The sequence below is a fragment of the Meleagris gallopavo genome, chromosome 1 (assembly GCF_000146605.3).
Source record: "Meleagris gallopavo isolate NT-WF06-2002-E0010 breed Aviagen turkey brand Nicholas breeding stock chromosome 1, Turkey_5.1, whole genome shotgun sequence".
Classification (NCBI taxonomy): Eukaryota; Metazoa; Chordata; class Aves; order Galliformes; family Phasianidae; genus Meleagris; species Meleagris gallopavo.
In genome coordinates this window covers 50,875,380-50,890,664 of record NC_015011.2, presented here as the reverse complement: position 1 = coordinate 50,890,664, position 15,285 = coordinate 50,875,380, and the positions used below count along the sequence as shown (strand labels likewise).

The window sequence follows — 15,285 nt, the reverse complement described above, 5'->3', positions numbered from 1 at the left end:
AGAGGGAAGTGATTGTCCCCCTCTACTCAGCTCTTGTGAGGCCCCATCTGGAGTATTGTGTCCAGGCCTGGGGCCCCCAGTACAGGAAGGACATGGAGCTCTTGGAGCAGGTCCAGAGGAGACCTGCTGAGACGATGATCAGAGGGCTGGAGCACCCCTCCTATGAGGAAAGGTTGAGGGAACTGGGCTTGTTTAACTTGGAGAAGAGAAGGTTCCAGGGAGACCTCATTGTGGCCTTCCAGTACTTGAAGGGAGTGGATGAACAGGGAGGGGAACAGCTGTTTACGAGGGTGGATAGGGATAGGACACGGGGGAATGGTCTTAAACTGAGACAGGGGAGGTTTAGGTTAGATATTAGGAGAAAGTTTTTCACTCAGAGGGTGGTGACACACTGGAACAGGTTGCCCAAGGAGGTTGTGGATGCCCCCATCCCTGGAGGCATTCAAGGCCAGGCTGGATGTGGCTCTGGGCAGCCTGGTCTGGTGGTTGGCGACCCTGCACATAGCAGGGGGTTGAAATTAGATGATCACTGTGGTCCTTTTCAACCCAGGCCATTCTATGATTCTAATTTCCATATAGATTTCATACAGATTAAATAGAATTCTGTTGTATTAAGGGATAACAGTGTTAATGAAAAATATTAAAATATTTCAAGAGGCATCTGGATGAGGAGCTGCGCGATATGGTTTAGTAGCTTGCGGTAGCAGTGGTAATGAGAAGACAGTTGGACTAGATGATCTTACAGGTTGTTTCCAATCTTGTGATTCTAATTTTATGATTAACATCCTTACTTGATAGAATTGGCAAATTCTGCTATGTCTTTTTTTTAATTTTCTAGAATCTGTGCTCCCTTCCTATTAAGGAACGGACTTAAATAATTCGCAAGGTAAGAAGTCTGTATATGAAATAGCAAACAGAAGGCATCTTATTCATTCAGAAGGCTTAAGGAAGAGAGGTAAATAAATGGAAGTTGTGGCCCTCAGTCCAAGAAAATACACAAGGTAATAGCTGCCAAAGGCAAAGGATGCCTTGTTGGCAAAGCTATGCAGATCTATGGCCAACAGCCTGATCTCAGCTATTATAAACATGGATCTGATAAACCTTTATAAATATCTAAAGGGAGATTAGAGGCAAATGGATGAGGCCAGGATCTTCTCGGTGGTGTGCAGCAATAGGACAATGAGCAATGGCCTAAAACTTGGACATAGAATGTTCTGTACTAATGTGCAGAATAACTTTTATGTAAGGGTGACGGAGCACTGGAACAGGCTGCCCAGAGAGGTTGTGGAGCCTCCTGTGGGGACGTTCAAGACCTGTCTGAACACCTACCTGTACAATCTATCGTAGGGTACTTGCCTTGACAGGGGGTCAGACTCAATGACCTCTTGAGGTTCCTTCCAACCATTGCGATTCTGTGATTAGCAGACTTTGTTAGCACTTAATATCCCTAAAATCTCTGTAAGAATAGGACTTACTACGTACATTCCTTGAGTTGATGCACCTTTATCCAATTTAAGGAATTATGAGCCAAGTTTTGAGGCTCAAGAGGGACTGAATGCGCAGTGCCTGACATCTCAGCCATTGCAGGCTTTGGGAGCATTTTTCTGCAAGCCCCTGGTAGCAATCCTAAACTGGCAGTCCTAAAGGTTACCCTGAACATGCCACTCCTGGCAGACTGCAGAGGAGCAGAAGGCAGGAACATGCACCTGCGAGAGCTAACAGGGTGCAGAGCACTGGTGTGTGTGGAGCATGATGGACTCCCACAGCCAGGGCTCTGCAAGCAGCGGGTGAGCTGGAAGTCACTGTCCAATGCCAGCTTGAAGTTGCTCTGGAATAACTGATCTTCTGTTAAAGGTCGCCTTATTGACAGCCTTTTGTCAGCTCTCCCATTTGCTCACCCCAGCTGTCTCCAGATTGAGCCTTCTCCCACCAGAGTGTTGGGGAAGTGGCCTTGCATCTCCATTGAGGTTTGGATTAGTGGACTCAGGCATCTGCCTGGGCTTGGATTTGTGGCCAGGGCAGAGGAATTGAGTGCCTCAGCAACAAATCCACATGTCCTGGTGTGATGCTCTTCTTTCCAGTGATGGGAGCTGAACATTGATGAGGGTCAATGATGTGCATTTGGGGTGAGTCCTGAGCCACGTCCCACCGCGATTTGTTAGCCAGAAGCCAAACCCTTTTACAGAGATCTGTCCCAAAGTCAGCTGCTGTCTCTGATCCTGGAAGAGCTGAAAAAGATTCAGTCTTACGCACACAGATTCATTTATCAGCCTGCAGAACGCTGCTCTCCCCAACAGATTTAAACTCAAGCAATAGTTTTCTCTCATAGAAACGCAGATCAGGTGTCTCATCTGATAAATGGATCCTACTGCCCCATGTGCTGCAGTAAGATATTGCAGGAAATGACCCTGGCAGGTTGCCTGGGAGGTTTCTTAGAGCAGGACTGCTGTCTCCCTCTGAGCTGCTGTGTGCTGCCTCTCGCTGGAGACTGCAACTCAATAAGCTTGCTGCAGCTGGCACCACCATGGAGACTGTTGTGCATATGAGCAAACCATTAACTCCCCAGGTTTGGCTGTGGTTATGAGCGTGGAATTTGCACTGAGTTACCACAGAGCTTCACATTAAATTTTTACATCCGGAAGGTCAGACATGGCACGCAGTCCCTCACCATGCCAATTTACAAATCAATAGGTACACAGATCAATGTGCCACTGCTTAAGTATAATTTGGATAAGGCCCTGGGCACCCTGATCTAGCTGTGGTGTTCACTGCAGGGAAGTTGGACTAGCTGACCCTCAGAGGTCCTTTTCAACTCTAAGAAATCTGTTATTCTATGAACGTTTTTCAGCATTTTGAAGGGTGAAAGTGTGAGTGATCACACCTTATTTTTAAGGAGGAGAATTTCAAGGAGGAGTAAAGGGCTCATGTTCTGAGTGAGGCATCCTTCTACCATCACTTTTCATTCCATCAAACCTTGTGGAAAAAGGAGCAGAAACATAATCATCGCTTGAATTATCAACATTTACATTCTTCATATGGACTACTTGGACTCAATATAAGATAGTTCTTTATGGCATTATTCATCCCAGAATTGATGTGTGGGCTTCTTTGATTTACAAATAGAAGAAAATTCACTTCACGTTTAAGTGAAAAAAATCCATTATTTTATTCAGTACAAATTGAAATTGAAAAAAAATCTGGCTTGCGTGATCTGGGAATGCAGCAATTTACAAGCAAGTTGTCTTCTCTCTTTAAATAGAATGGAAGCAGCAAGTCTGCATGACAACTGGAACATTAATCACACCCAAAGCTCTACAAAATGAAGAATTTTAAGCTACAAGCAAGGCTGCTGCCAGCTCTCATCATGACAGGGAGGCGCTGGGGAAAGGCCTTTGGCTTTCCCCTATGCTCAGTGTTGCTCTTCATTGAGGCAGCTCCTGTGCGTGTGCAGTGGCCCATATGTTCTCCTCCTGCTGACGGCAGGAGAGGAATCAATCTCTATCCTTCTGCACCTATAGCTGCTTATGGCACGTTAGTGGGGATCATCTCAAAACGACAGTGGGGGCCATCTGCTTATTTGACACGATTCACAGCGCATTTACTTGGCGTTTCAAGGAAGACATCTCACTGATTTTTGGCTACAAGGCAGATAAGCGTGGTCAGCTGCTGTTTGGGATGTCCCACCTCACATTTCCCAAACACCCGTTTAACGTTCAGCAAAGACCAGAACCAAGGAATAAATAGAACAGTAAAGACACACACTTACATCAGCAAGATTGATAAAGGCAGAGCATCAGCTTCCTTTGAACATCCAATGAAAACAGGGCACGGAAGAACTCCAAGCTTAGCTTTCCTTACGATTGCATTTTGATTACAGGTATGGTGTTTCCGTGCTTTTCTTGTACTGGTTCCACTGTGTGTGTGGAACAAGGATCATTAAGTTAAGGCAGAAAAAAATTTGTGTCATGGAGAGGTACCTGAGAAAGACACTGTTTGAAAAGAGGTCTCTGAGTATCACTGCTATTTGTTTCAATCATACTTTTTCTCAGCTTCTGGCACAGGCTGCCACTGCTGTCTTGACCTCAAGCTCAGTTCTGAGCTGTTTTAGTTCAAACAAAACACTTGGACAACCAAAAAGACTGCAATTCTACAGAAGCAGATGGAATGTAGCAGAAATGGTTACTACCATTTATGATATAAGCTACTTTTAAAGACTGAGTACTGACAAGTAAGAAGGTGAGAATATGTGGAGGGTTGGTTGAGTTGTGGTTGTGTTAACTACCATTGACCAGTATAAATTTAGACAAGTTCCTTCCATTATTTCCATATGTAGGACCACATATGCTTTATCAGCACTATAACACTCTACAAACAATTACTTCCACAGGTGTATTTTCAGGAAGAGAATGGAACAAGGGTGACACAGCTTTGTCCCTCAACCACATGGAGTGGAGTGGGGTGTGGGAGGGAGTATAGGAAAAGCAAAACAAAGCAGTATTGACTCCTTTGCTCTGATGATAGTTCATAAACCATAAATTCAAGAGAACCCCTTAACCTAAGCTCACAGAAGAGCAGGCAGAGCAAGAAAGATGCAATTGATCTCAAGCAAATGAGTCAGACACCCTTCACTCCCTTTCTACACATCCAGCTGCCAAACCTCTAGCTTCTCCTTAGCAGTAATCGCAGCTTGGCAGCCAAATTTGCAATGGGAAAAGGGTATGGCAGCCTTAAAGAAACTGAATACAAACCAAAGGGGCTCCTGTAGTGACTGTGTTGTCCAGTTGTACATTTAATGCAAAATTCCATTTGTTTAGAGGTGTAGCTGCTGAAGAACGGCAGACTGCCACAAACCCCAGAACATCTGCCTGGACTACCACAGCATCATGCTGGCTTGTAAGAACACTGTTTAAATCCACACATACATAAAAGTTTTGGAGTAGCACAGAATTGGCTATTTCAGGTTTCTGAGATGGCTCAGTTGAGATATTTTTCCATTATTAAATGGTTACTTGTTTGTGTAAAGACAAAACCAACAACAAATGGTATGGCAATGAAGGCAAGGCGTGATTTGTTTAAATTAATGACAGGTAAATGGAAGAATAAAGATTACACGTTAGTCTCTTGCAAGAAGTAGAAAAAACAGAAGGTTCCAAATTGCACGCAATTACTAAACCCATCACCCCTATCTTAACAGGCTAAGGAAGGGCATCTAACAAAATCACCCACCTAGCTATTAAAGAAACAGCAATGTTACCAAGAACAGTTTGCTAAATATGCAGAACTACATTCTCTAGTTAGAGTTTATTGCAAAACCAGAAAAGAGACAGCAAAGTTGAAGTCTATCATTCGTTGCAGATTTGTACCGCTCGTCCCAGTTTCAGTCACTCGCACATACGCGCTCACACACACACTGTACACAGAGAGCTGCTAACACATTTGAGTTCCCACAGTCTCACAAGCAACCTGAAAACATCTCAGAAAAAAGTTAAAATGAGGTCTCTTACCACAAGGACTATAAAATCCCCCCCACCCCTCACTACCGTAGAATTTCTAAGTTTTGGATACTAAAAACCATACATAAAAAGGAAGAGCTATTTTCAGTAGCACAAAGACCACCTTAAACATACCAAAGTCAGTCTAAGGAGCTAATGCGACTGAAAAAAAACGAAATGAAGACCTGCATCATACACCATCAGTGTTTTAATTAACACTGTTGACTAGCTCTAAGTCTCTAACCGTAGTAGAGCATCGCTTGTTTCTGATTTACTTCTAACTTTCAAGTTACATAAAAAACAGTTGTAGCAATTCCTCTGAGCTGCAGTTTTGTGAGAAAAAGTCCCTTTCAAAATTTCAATAAATATAATGACATCTAAAGTTAGCTGAGGTTGTCATGCAAGACAAGTTACATAACCAAGACCAACTCAATCTTTATAATAAAGGCAACTTGCATTCAAAAATGAACTTTACCCTTACAATTTTATTCAAAGGGTAAACATGAATTAACCCAGCTGTTTACCTGAATTACAAAAGTAACATGATTCAATATGAAAATAAGAAACTGTCTACAAATCTCTGACAGTAATAAATTGCAATATACAATGCATACAGGAGTTATACAGAGCAACAAACTCTTGTACAAAACAAAAATACTTTAATACCTTTAAAATCCAATTTGTTTCTTTAAAATTATTCATGAAAAAGATTTGAGTCAGAATTCATACCTCAATTAGTCAAGCTTCAGGTAGCTACATTACAGCTATTTAATATACAAAGAGAGAAATCTCTTCACCAGTCATTAAAACTGTCTTTTCGTTAGAGTTGCACAGCTTCTGCATCTCACGTTCCCAGATCCAAAGTTTTCTTCAAATCATGAGAACTGAATTTGTTGAACACCGGAGATCTGGAGAAAGAAAATGGAAGCTTACATTCAACTTCACACGTTTTGAAACAGCATCGCCATCAGCAGCCTTGAGTTGTCAGAGGACTGGAATGTCACAACAGCCACCAAAGTACTAAAAATATCATCAGGTTTTGCCTTTCAGAGCAAGGCAGCTGAGTTAGCATTTGAGTTTTTGCAGCAGAAGGGAAAACAGATGATAGGATACTGTACCTGCTGATACGATGTTGTATAGACCATAACATTCTGCTGCTGGCCGTCTGTAGTTATTAAGCCCGCTGGCAACTGATTAGCTGAAAGAAAAAGCATTTTAAGGAAGTTAGACAAGAACCACGGGATACATGGAGCCCTGTTTGAAGTGTGTATTATCTACAAAACGTTTAGTTGTGGAATGCTCCTGGGTCTGTGGAACAGTTCCTCTCATGACAGCTACATCAGCCATGCTTGTTACCAAGTGCTACATATCTCCACCAGCAGTTCAGAACCTAAATTCACCTGGATTTTGCATCGGATAAGCTAGAAGTAAGATACATATGTGAGGCAGAACATACACAGCAGTACACTGAGGACTGGATTTTGCCATCTGACCACCAAAAAAAGCAATCTCCAGCATTCAATACTCTAAGAAATCTGGATAATTCGGAGTTTGTTTTGTTTAGACATGAGGTTAGCTCTTGAGTTCCTCATGCATGTGTATGCTCAGTGAAAAAGCAGTACTTCTTTATAAAAGCTCTAACATGGAGGCAGCTGACATTACACTGGATGACTTCAGCGTGCCTTTCAGGTTACCACACAAGAGCTCTGAATTTTATAGAGGAAAGATGAGGCCAATGAACTGAGTAAGAAGTACTTCTGACATTTATAGAGAAAATTTAGGGATGATGCCCTAAGCCAAACCCTTACAGTAATGCATACGGTAAGCTCTGTGACATTCAGAGTAACTACGTGTTGCAAGTGTTAGCTGGAAGCAAAGCCTCCAAGTTGTAAGTTAAGTTGTTATATAGCATAGCACTCTGTACAAGAGACAAAAGCCATAAAAATATCAAAACAGTGTTATCCTAACAGCTTCAATACAAAAGCTGAAGCTTGTTTTTGCTTCATTGTATTAACTTTCAAACGCTTAAGCTGGCAAGTTAAGTGAGGCTTTAAAGATCTCCACAGATCTAGACAGATTTAAAATCACAGCACCCTTCACCACATACATTGAACAGCTTAATGCCAGCTCTCTGACCCAGATGTGGTGCAGATCTACGAGGAAGAACTACAGGCTATGCTGCAGCAGCACAGCTATTACTGCTGCGAGACCACAGCCCTGAAGGGATCCATAGCAGCGCCTCTACAGAGAAGAAACGCCCGCAGCACGTGACACCACCACTCACTTCAAAGAAATCCCTCTCCCCGCCTTTCTGCTACTGCAACATCTCCCTGGGCATCCTGCCAACACTGACTCCTCTCTTCCAAAGCTGCTCTCTTCAAATCACAGCAAATTAATGCTTATTTCATAGGGCATTCTGAGCCTCCCAGGCCTGGATTATTTGAAAAAGGGACATGGAACAGATCTTCGGCCTTCTGCCACTTAATGGTATTATAATAATAATAATAATAATAATATAACATCAGATTTGTTGGGACAGATGATCCACAGATGGAATAGGAATCCTTTTTTCAGTTGTACAATTCTATGATGTGTGTGTATGTGTGTAAACAGACCACAAGCATCTCAGCTGCAACCCAGGTTAATAAATTGGGCCTAGTTCATGCCTTACTACTTCTAAACCAGAAGAGCTATTCCGTGAGACAATGCAGATAAAGATTAGGAAATCCAAATAGTAAACCCTTAATTGTAAATTAAAAGAATAAAACCCACATAACAAACAATCTTACATCTTTCATTACAATCCACGTTTAAGTATAGAGGAAAATACTGGCACTAATGTATGTGCTTAGAAGTCTCCCACAGTTGACAGGAGTTATTACTACTGTGCCAGTATTTCCCACTGTCTTCATTTTGATATAAATTCTGACTGGGATAAGGCAGAAAAGCAGAGAGTATCCTCCAGACTTCTCAAATGGAAGTCTCATGGATCATAGATACAACGCATGTGACCAGCCCAGAATCTCTTCCTTGGTTAAGAATTATCATGTCTAAAGGACGCATGATTTTCAGAAAACTCGTAACGATAATGAAAACAACTAAAGAGTATTACTTACTAAATGCTTCTTCTGTGAGCTCCTCACTTAAACCATCTCCAGTTGTAACTGTTCCCCCAATTCCCTTTTCTCCTTTCATTGCCTGGACAGAAGAAAACGGGTATCCACATTAGAGCATTCTTGGCATGAGATTGCTTGAAGAATCCAAAGTTTGGAAGTTGAGCTGGACTTTGAAATCCAAGACCTACAAAACTTGTATTTAAGACTGTGCATAATACAAGAACAAGCAAAGGGCATTTTTTTAATCTTAGTCATACTCCTCAGAAACCAAAACTCTGCAAAATTAGCATTGTGTAGTTCTAGAAGTTTACAACTTCTGCACAAAGTCAGAGATGTGCAGCAATCCAGAAGCAGCAGCTAGCATGTTTACATGGAATCACAGTCTCAGAACTAGTGAGTGCACAACTTTTGCCCACCAACCATATTCAAGTGCCATCATCATACAGCTAAGGGTTGACATTTAAAACCAAGATATTGGATTTCTTTCCCTACAGCAAGGACTGCAGCCAGAAAGGATATCAACACAGAAAGCCAAGGCTCCCAGTCATCTGTGTGCAGTTCTTTAATTATGAAGTTTGATGATCTGTACTATTACATAAGAACCTGCAGGAAAAAAAACTAAAAACATATTAAGAAAAAAAAAAAGGATTCTCTGCAACTGTTTGATGGAGAATAAACACAAGCTACAAAACAGAAATCCTCATGCAGTACCCAAGAGAAGGCAGAATGGAGGCTTAAAACTGATGGCCAGAACTGTCCAAGCCACCCAAAACCATTTAAAAAAAATAATCTCAATACTCTGCTACCATACACATCTGCAAAAGATGGACATTCAGAAGAAGAGCAGAATAGATCCACTTCAGACTTCTCCAGAAGTACCATCACTAGATAGGCATCACTTGCTTTAATTAAAGCACATGCCTGTGCCATCAAAAGTGTTGTTACTGCTATACAGAAGTGGGAAAAGACAGCAGACAGCCATGCTTCAATTTTTAGATTTCACCTCCTGTTACTCAGTTAAACTCCCTCTCACAGTCCATCATAACAAATGACCTCCTGGGAAGTGGAAGCTTCAAGTGCTATCAGCAAATTAAATACTGCTAGTGAGCCTAGCCCTGTTAATTGAAAAACTTGGATTTACAGAACAGAGAATATCTGAAGAGCATCTCTTCCTACAGCAGTGCCAATTCAGACCTCCCTGCTTCACTCATGCCAGTAAAGCCTCTTTCCATGATTATTCTAACCCTGAACAACTTCTTCATTCAAGATTTAAGGAAGAGAGGTCATTGGATGAAAATGCCTTTGATTTGTTTGCTTACATCTGGTACTTTGAGGTAGCAGAATACAGAATAAAGAAGTAAAATTTTCTTTAGTCTCCAGGTAGGAGGAAGTGGGGAAAAAGATTCCAATTAAATTGCTGAAAGGGGAAAAAAAAAAATTACTGCTAGAGAAAGGGTAAAGGAAAATGCCTGGATCTCATACCTAGCAGATACAAAGTATCAAAAGCAAATTAACAGACAAGCAATAACAAAGAGCAAATTGGAACACCACTGTAATAAATAGTCCTTCATTCGAATCACTATTCCCACACGAGAAAAAACTTTTTCAGATCCAAAGCCCAAACAGTGGGCATTAGGCCAGATCCTCAGAGGATGCCATCCAGTACAGTTTTATTGATTGAACCCAAAGATCAAATTAAGTATTCTTAATAGGTGCTTTTAAAGAATTTAGTGATTTACTTCCATATGTATTACAGAAGTTATTTGTTGGAAGCTTTAACTACTTTGAATCACAGCAAGTCTAATCAAAATGCTTGCTTACTCTTTTCTCCTGAGAGCTTCTGAAACATTTTAAAATGCTACATTAGTCCCTATTATTCCCTGACAATTACTGTGAGATACTGTGCAAGTTAGCCATTACAGAATTCCTACAAAAGGCTAAGAATAAACACAATCAGGACAAATAAGTGAGGAAACATCGAAGTACAGACCAACCTCTCTGAATTTTTGGAGGTATAACTTCAGAGGCTCAACATAGCTATCAAATCCCAAGGTAGACATGGCAAAGAGAATATCCTCCCCATTGATGGTCTTTCTTTTCTCTTGGTGACACCTCTCACTTGCTTCTGACGTTATAAAGCTGATGAATTCACTTACACACTCTTGCACACATTCTTTTGCATCCTTAGCAATCTAGAGAGGAGAAGTATCAGAAAATGATTAAGATCTGAGAAAATTAAAAATAAATAATAAAAAAAAACATGAAAGTTAGATAGTAATAGATAATAAAGGAAGCATCCCACCATCCGGTGATGTTGCCATTTAGGTATGTATGTGAGATAGCCACTGGATGTCATCACTACTCTATGTAAGCACAGCTGTAATGGTTTTAAATGAAGTTTTACTATTTCGGCAGAACTGTCAGCATTTTCTGAACTCATAATTGTGCTCTGTATGAAGCTTCATATGTACAGATGCTCAATGTATCAATACTGTGCCTGGATTTGCTTACCCACTCCTCTTCTTCAAACCTGCTCATTACAACGTCACAGCCCACTCACACCTTCCTTTCAATAGACCAACAGTTCCAACCCACTGCAGTACATTCTCACCAACCTGACCATGATGAGTTTTTTGTTTGTTTTTTTTTTACCCTGACTGGATTCAGGGACTGAAATACATGCCTAGCAGCAAGCTCCTCCAGTGCTTTAATATTCCTGTATATATTTTCCAAATGAGAATTCAGCTGAAGAAACACATGCCTCTGGCAAGAATGAAATAAATATATTTGATTCTGCTTTTCAGCTGGACAAAGAAATTTACCTCACTTAAAATAACAGCGAGCATTGCTCAAGATTATTAGGGAAGCTGACAGGAGCCAACTGAAGGATTATAATAATTAAGATCCTTATTCTTCACGTGAGAAGAACTATTTGTATTCCCCTTAAAATAAAGTGGTAACTATGCAGGATCTTCAATTCCTCTGATATTTTCAGAGGGATAGAGCCAGATTTTCAGAAATACTCATCAGCCAACAGCTTCCCTTGTAGCTTTTCACAAAAACCTCCCTGATTTTTCAAGAGAGCTTGGCATCCCATATGCTGAATTCTTGAGAAAAATCTCATCTTGATTGCTAAAAATTTATGACAATATGGACCAGTGAGGAAATTTTCACAGCAAAGATAAAAATGTAACACCCAGATTTCCAGAAAGCCCTGAACACTGTGAAAGTACGAGCAGATGCAAGAAAATTATGCCTTGCTTCTATTTGAAGGAATGTACAAAAAAAAAAAAAAAGGCAGTCTTAGCTAGAAGTTAAAGCAGCAAGTAATAGGAGCCCTGCAAAGTTTTAACATAAACAGGTAGAACATTTAAATGCTTATTCTATTGCCAGCTCAGAATTGATTTAAGAGTCTATTCTTAGAAGAAAGAAATAAAATAAGTCTTCCAATATCTGGCCTTGCTTGCTGCATGGTATAAAGCAGGCTCTTAGTCTTCTATTGCCTGAATCTTTACATATCCAAATGCTAAAATGACCTGAGTGTTCTCTTTCCTTCAGGAAAAGAAATGGATTATTATTTCATCCAAAAAGTTCCACTTATTCCACATTTTAAACAACTCGAAGCAGAAAATTACTTTTTTTAGGACATAATTCCGTAGAAAAAGTTCTTAGTGATACGGGATTGTCACCAAGTCTGACCTCGTTGACAACATCACAGAAAAGATCTTTGAAAAAATAACGCCCTTGAAAGCCCTAGAGGAGCCCTGTTGCAGTTCCTGTAATTATAGAAATTACTAAAAGCTTTCTGAAATCTTAAAAAAAAAAAAAGAATTTGATCACAACTGCCTCCTGTCCAGAAAATGCAGCTCTGCCAGCTTCAGTTCACTCAGAGAAAGGAACAAAACTCAATACTAGATTTTCTTTAGAAGATGAGAATATTACCTTTCCTGTTTGGGGTATGGCGTTTTTCATTATCCTTGCCACATTTGCAATTGGAAGATAGATATCTTGTTCTCTAAAACTCTCCTTTGAACCATTTGTATCTTCATGATCATTCATGCTGTCCTCTGTGTCTGAAGAAGTTAACAGAAATTGTATTTGGTAGATAACAGGCAATAAGTCAAGTTTAAAATCTTAAACTGAAAGATTAATGACTTTTGAAAGCCCACTGTATTAATAATGTAGAAATAACTAAAGTGAAAACAAAAAAAGCCAAATCCACAAATGATAGATGTAATACCACAGTACTTTCATGTGTTTGGTACCATACTTATCTCATTATACACAGAAACGTCATGTCAAAACAAAAACTCTTTCCTAGAAAGGCAAGGTCTTTGTCATTACCCCCAGGGACTCAGTATCAACACTGATAACTCCCAAACCTACCTTCAGACTGCAGGAAAAATGCTTTATACAGTAAGGCATTATGAATACAAACAATTATCAATTCATAGCTTGGAAATGACAGCAGAGAACTTCACAAGAACTGAAATGAGATTATAGAGACAAAAATAATAATATTTACATTTCTTACCATCATGAGGCTGTATCACATAGTGACTGCCACCAATGTAATCTCCAGCAATTCCTAACTGAGAAGCGTCCGTCGTGGAGCTATCACCATCCATCTAAAACCAGAAGAAGCAATGCTTTCAGGTATGTCTGTTACAAGCTAAGAGCAGCTAAGAGCAGCTACTGCTGGAAAACAGCACTTCAATGAGAACCAATTGTTACAGCCTGAATATTTTGCTATTTGAGAACTCTCATCGTTGCTGCACTTTACTAATTGCTTTGACTTTGATCATTCCTTCAGATGCAACACAGTGAAGAACAATTCTTGCAGCTATTTCTCATTCATACAAAAAAGCTAAGTTAAGTACCTTAATGTACTCCATTAAATCAAAGGTTAGCACTTCCTAATAACAGTTTTGGTTTTATTTTGTGAGGTAGGTTTTTTTTGGTGTTTTTTTGTTTGTTTGTTTATTTTTTAAATGACAACCTATAGCCCACCCCCAGGTCATGTATCAGGGCCAAGCATCTTTAGGAATGAAAAAGCAAAATCCCAGGCAATCAGACTAAACTGCAATATCATGAATTTGAACAACCTTGACTTTTTTCTTATTGATGCCTTGAAAATAAACTTTTGCGGAGCATTTAGTTCCCATAAATCTCAAATATCACTTTTCTGTTTTTGTTTTCATCTACATAAGATCATAATGATGCTGCTTCTAGAGAGCAGAAGCAATGCAAAAAAAAAAAAAACCCAAGAACTGTTGGAAGGGGCTCCCAGCATGTGCAGAATTCTTTCTACAATGGCTCAGAAACCTAGAGGTATTTTTGAGCACCTTTCCATGCACAATACCAGATTTTCCTTCACCTCAGACTTTCTTGGCTGTGGATGCCACACACTTCTGATAACATTTTGCACTTTACCTGCTCACTCTGTCATCCCCGTTCTATGCCCTGAAAGGCAGCAGAGGAAGGGAGGGAGGAAGGCATTTGACTGTGCTGTGGTCACTGCCAACAAGAGCCTGCGGCTCCCATTGGCCTGGAAGAAGGTGAGGGTGAGCCAGGCCTGTGCTATTTTTACACCTCCCAGAAATATGAGAAACCAAACCTCTCTCAAATCTGAGCTCTGTGGCTGCAAGGGCTGAGGTTTTGCTTACAAATGTTGAAGCAACATCCGGTGCCACGCTCGGCCACAGACACACATGAAACCTGAGCACTTGCAGGCATTCACAGCAGCATTACATAGCTGGATGCAGCCGTAGGAGCTGCTTAAAGGAAGAACTCTTCTACTTCTCCAGTGCACAGCACTGCCTGCTGCTTCCTGTAAAGTACTTCTGGTCCTTTCTGATGGGCTTTTAAAACAGTTTTATTTCACACAGAGCAGCTCTGTCTGAAGAAGGGCAGCGCCTTAAGCTTTACCTTCCTCATGCCAGGTGTCACAGCAGACTGCTTTGTCTGTGTGCTGCAGGCTCTTTGTAAGAAGACTTCACTTCTCAATTTTCCAGTGTCCAGAGTTTGCTTACTCAGCTCACTGTAACAACTGTGAAAAGGTACAGCAATCCTGAGCATCAAGAACACCAAAACTGGTATCGCCTCTCCTCAGAACAGCCACGCCACTCTGCCTTTTGTAATTCAAAGTGGTTATGTTCTGTAGTCTGCTAAATCCCAAAAGCTGCTTCCAAAATTAATTTGGGATTTTTCTGATAGTCTCGTTCTCAGAGCTCAGTTTCGGCTCCGGTCCCTGTTCAAATTTAACTCAGAATTATGGACCCCACAAATCCTAAGCAGGAAATTCATTCAGCCCCAGTTCTAGTTGAAATGCCTTGAGGTTCCCTCACAGCCTTCTATGAAGCATGCCTTTCAAGATACTATGATGGGATAGCTCACCTGCTTCCGCCCACCCATTCTGCAAGCTGCCCCCCCCTTATCCTCATAGCCAAGTCCCAGTAACATTGCTTAGGAAACTCCCATTGCTTTCATCAGCTCTACTTGCCTTCAAAGGACAATTCTTGCTTGAATCTCTTCTCAAAACCCGCTGCATCTCTTGGCACTTTTGACCTCATTAGATTAATGCATTTTTCAGGTACCATTTTTCCTTTTGTTCTCTTCTGTGTCCACATTTCCATTTTTATTTATGTGCACCTGATAATTAGCAAGGCTTTTTTTTT

The 15,285-nt window shown here is 40.7% G+C and overlaps 1 protein-coding gene across 2 annotated transcripts; it reads right to left on the bottom strand.

Annotated features, from left to right (window-relative positions):
* Positions 1-5,957: 5,957 nt before the first annotated feature.
* On the bottom strand, positions 5,958-15,255 carry NFYB (nuclear transcription factor Y subunit beta). Of its 2 annotated transcripts, none has more exons than XM_010712357.3 (7): positions 15,111-15,255; positions 13,143-13,236; positions 12,551-12,681; positions 10,603-10,800; positions 8,609-8,690; positions 6,611-6,690; positions 5,958-6,400 (listed from the first exon to the last, which is right to left on the bottom strand). In XM_010712357.3, the coding sequence occupies exons 1-7, from the start codon at positions 15,156-15,158 to the stop codon at positions 6,368-6,370; spliced, it is 666 nt and encodes a 221-aa protein (XP_010710659.1). In that variant the 5' UTR covers positions 15,159-15,255; the 3' UTR covers positions 5,958-6,367. The 2 variants fall into 2 exon arrangements, with proteins under 2 accessions (XP_010710659.1, XP_003202421.2); XM_003202373.4 differs by lacking the exon at positions 15,111-15,255 and adding an exon at positions 14,537-14,708.
* Positions 15,256-15,285: the final 30 nt, after the last annotated feature.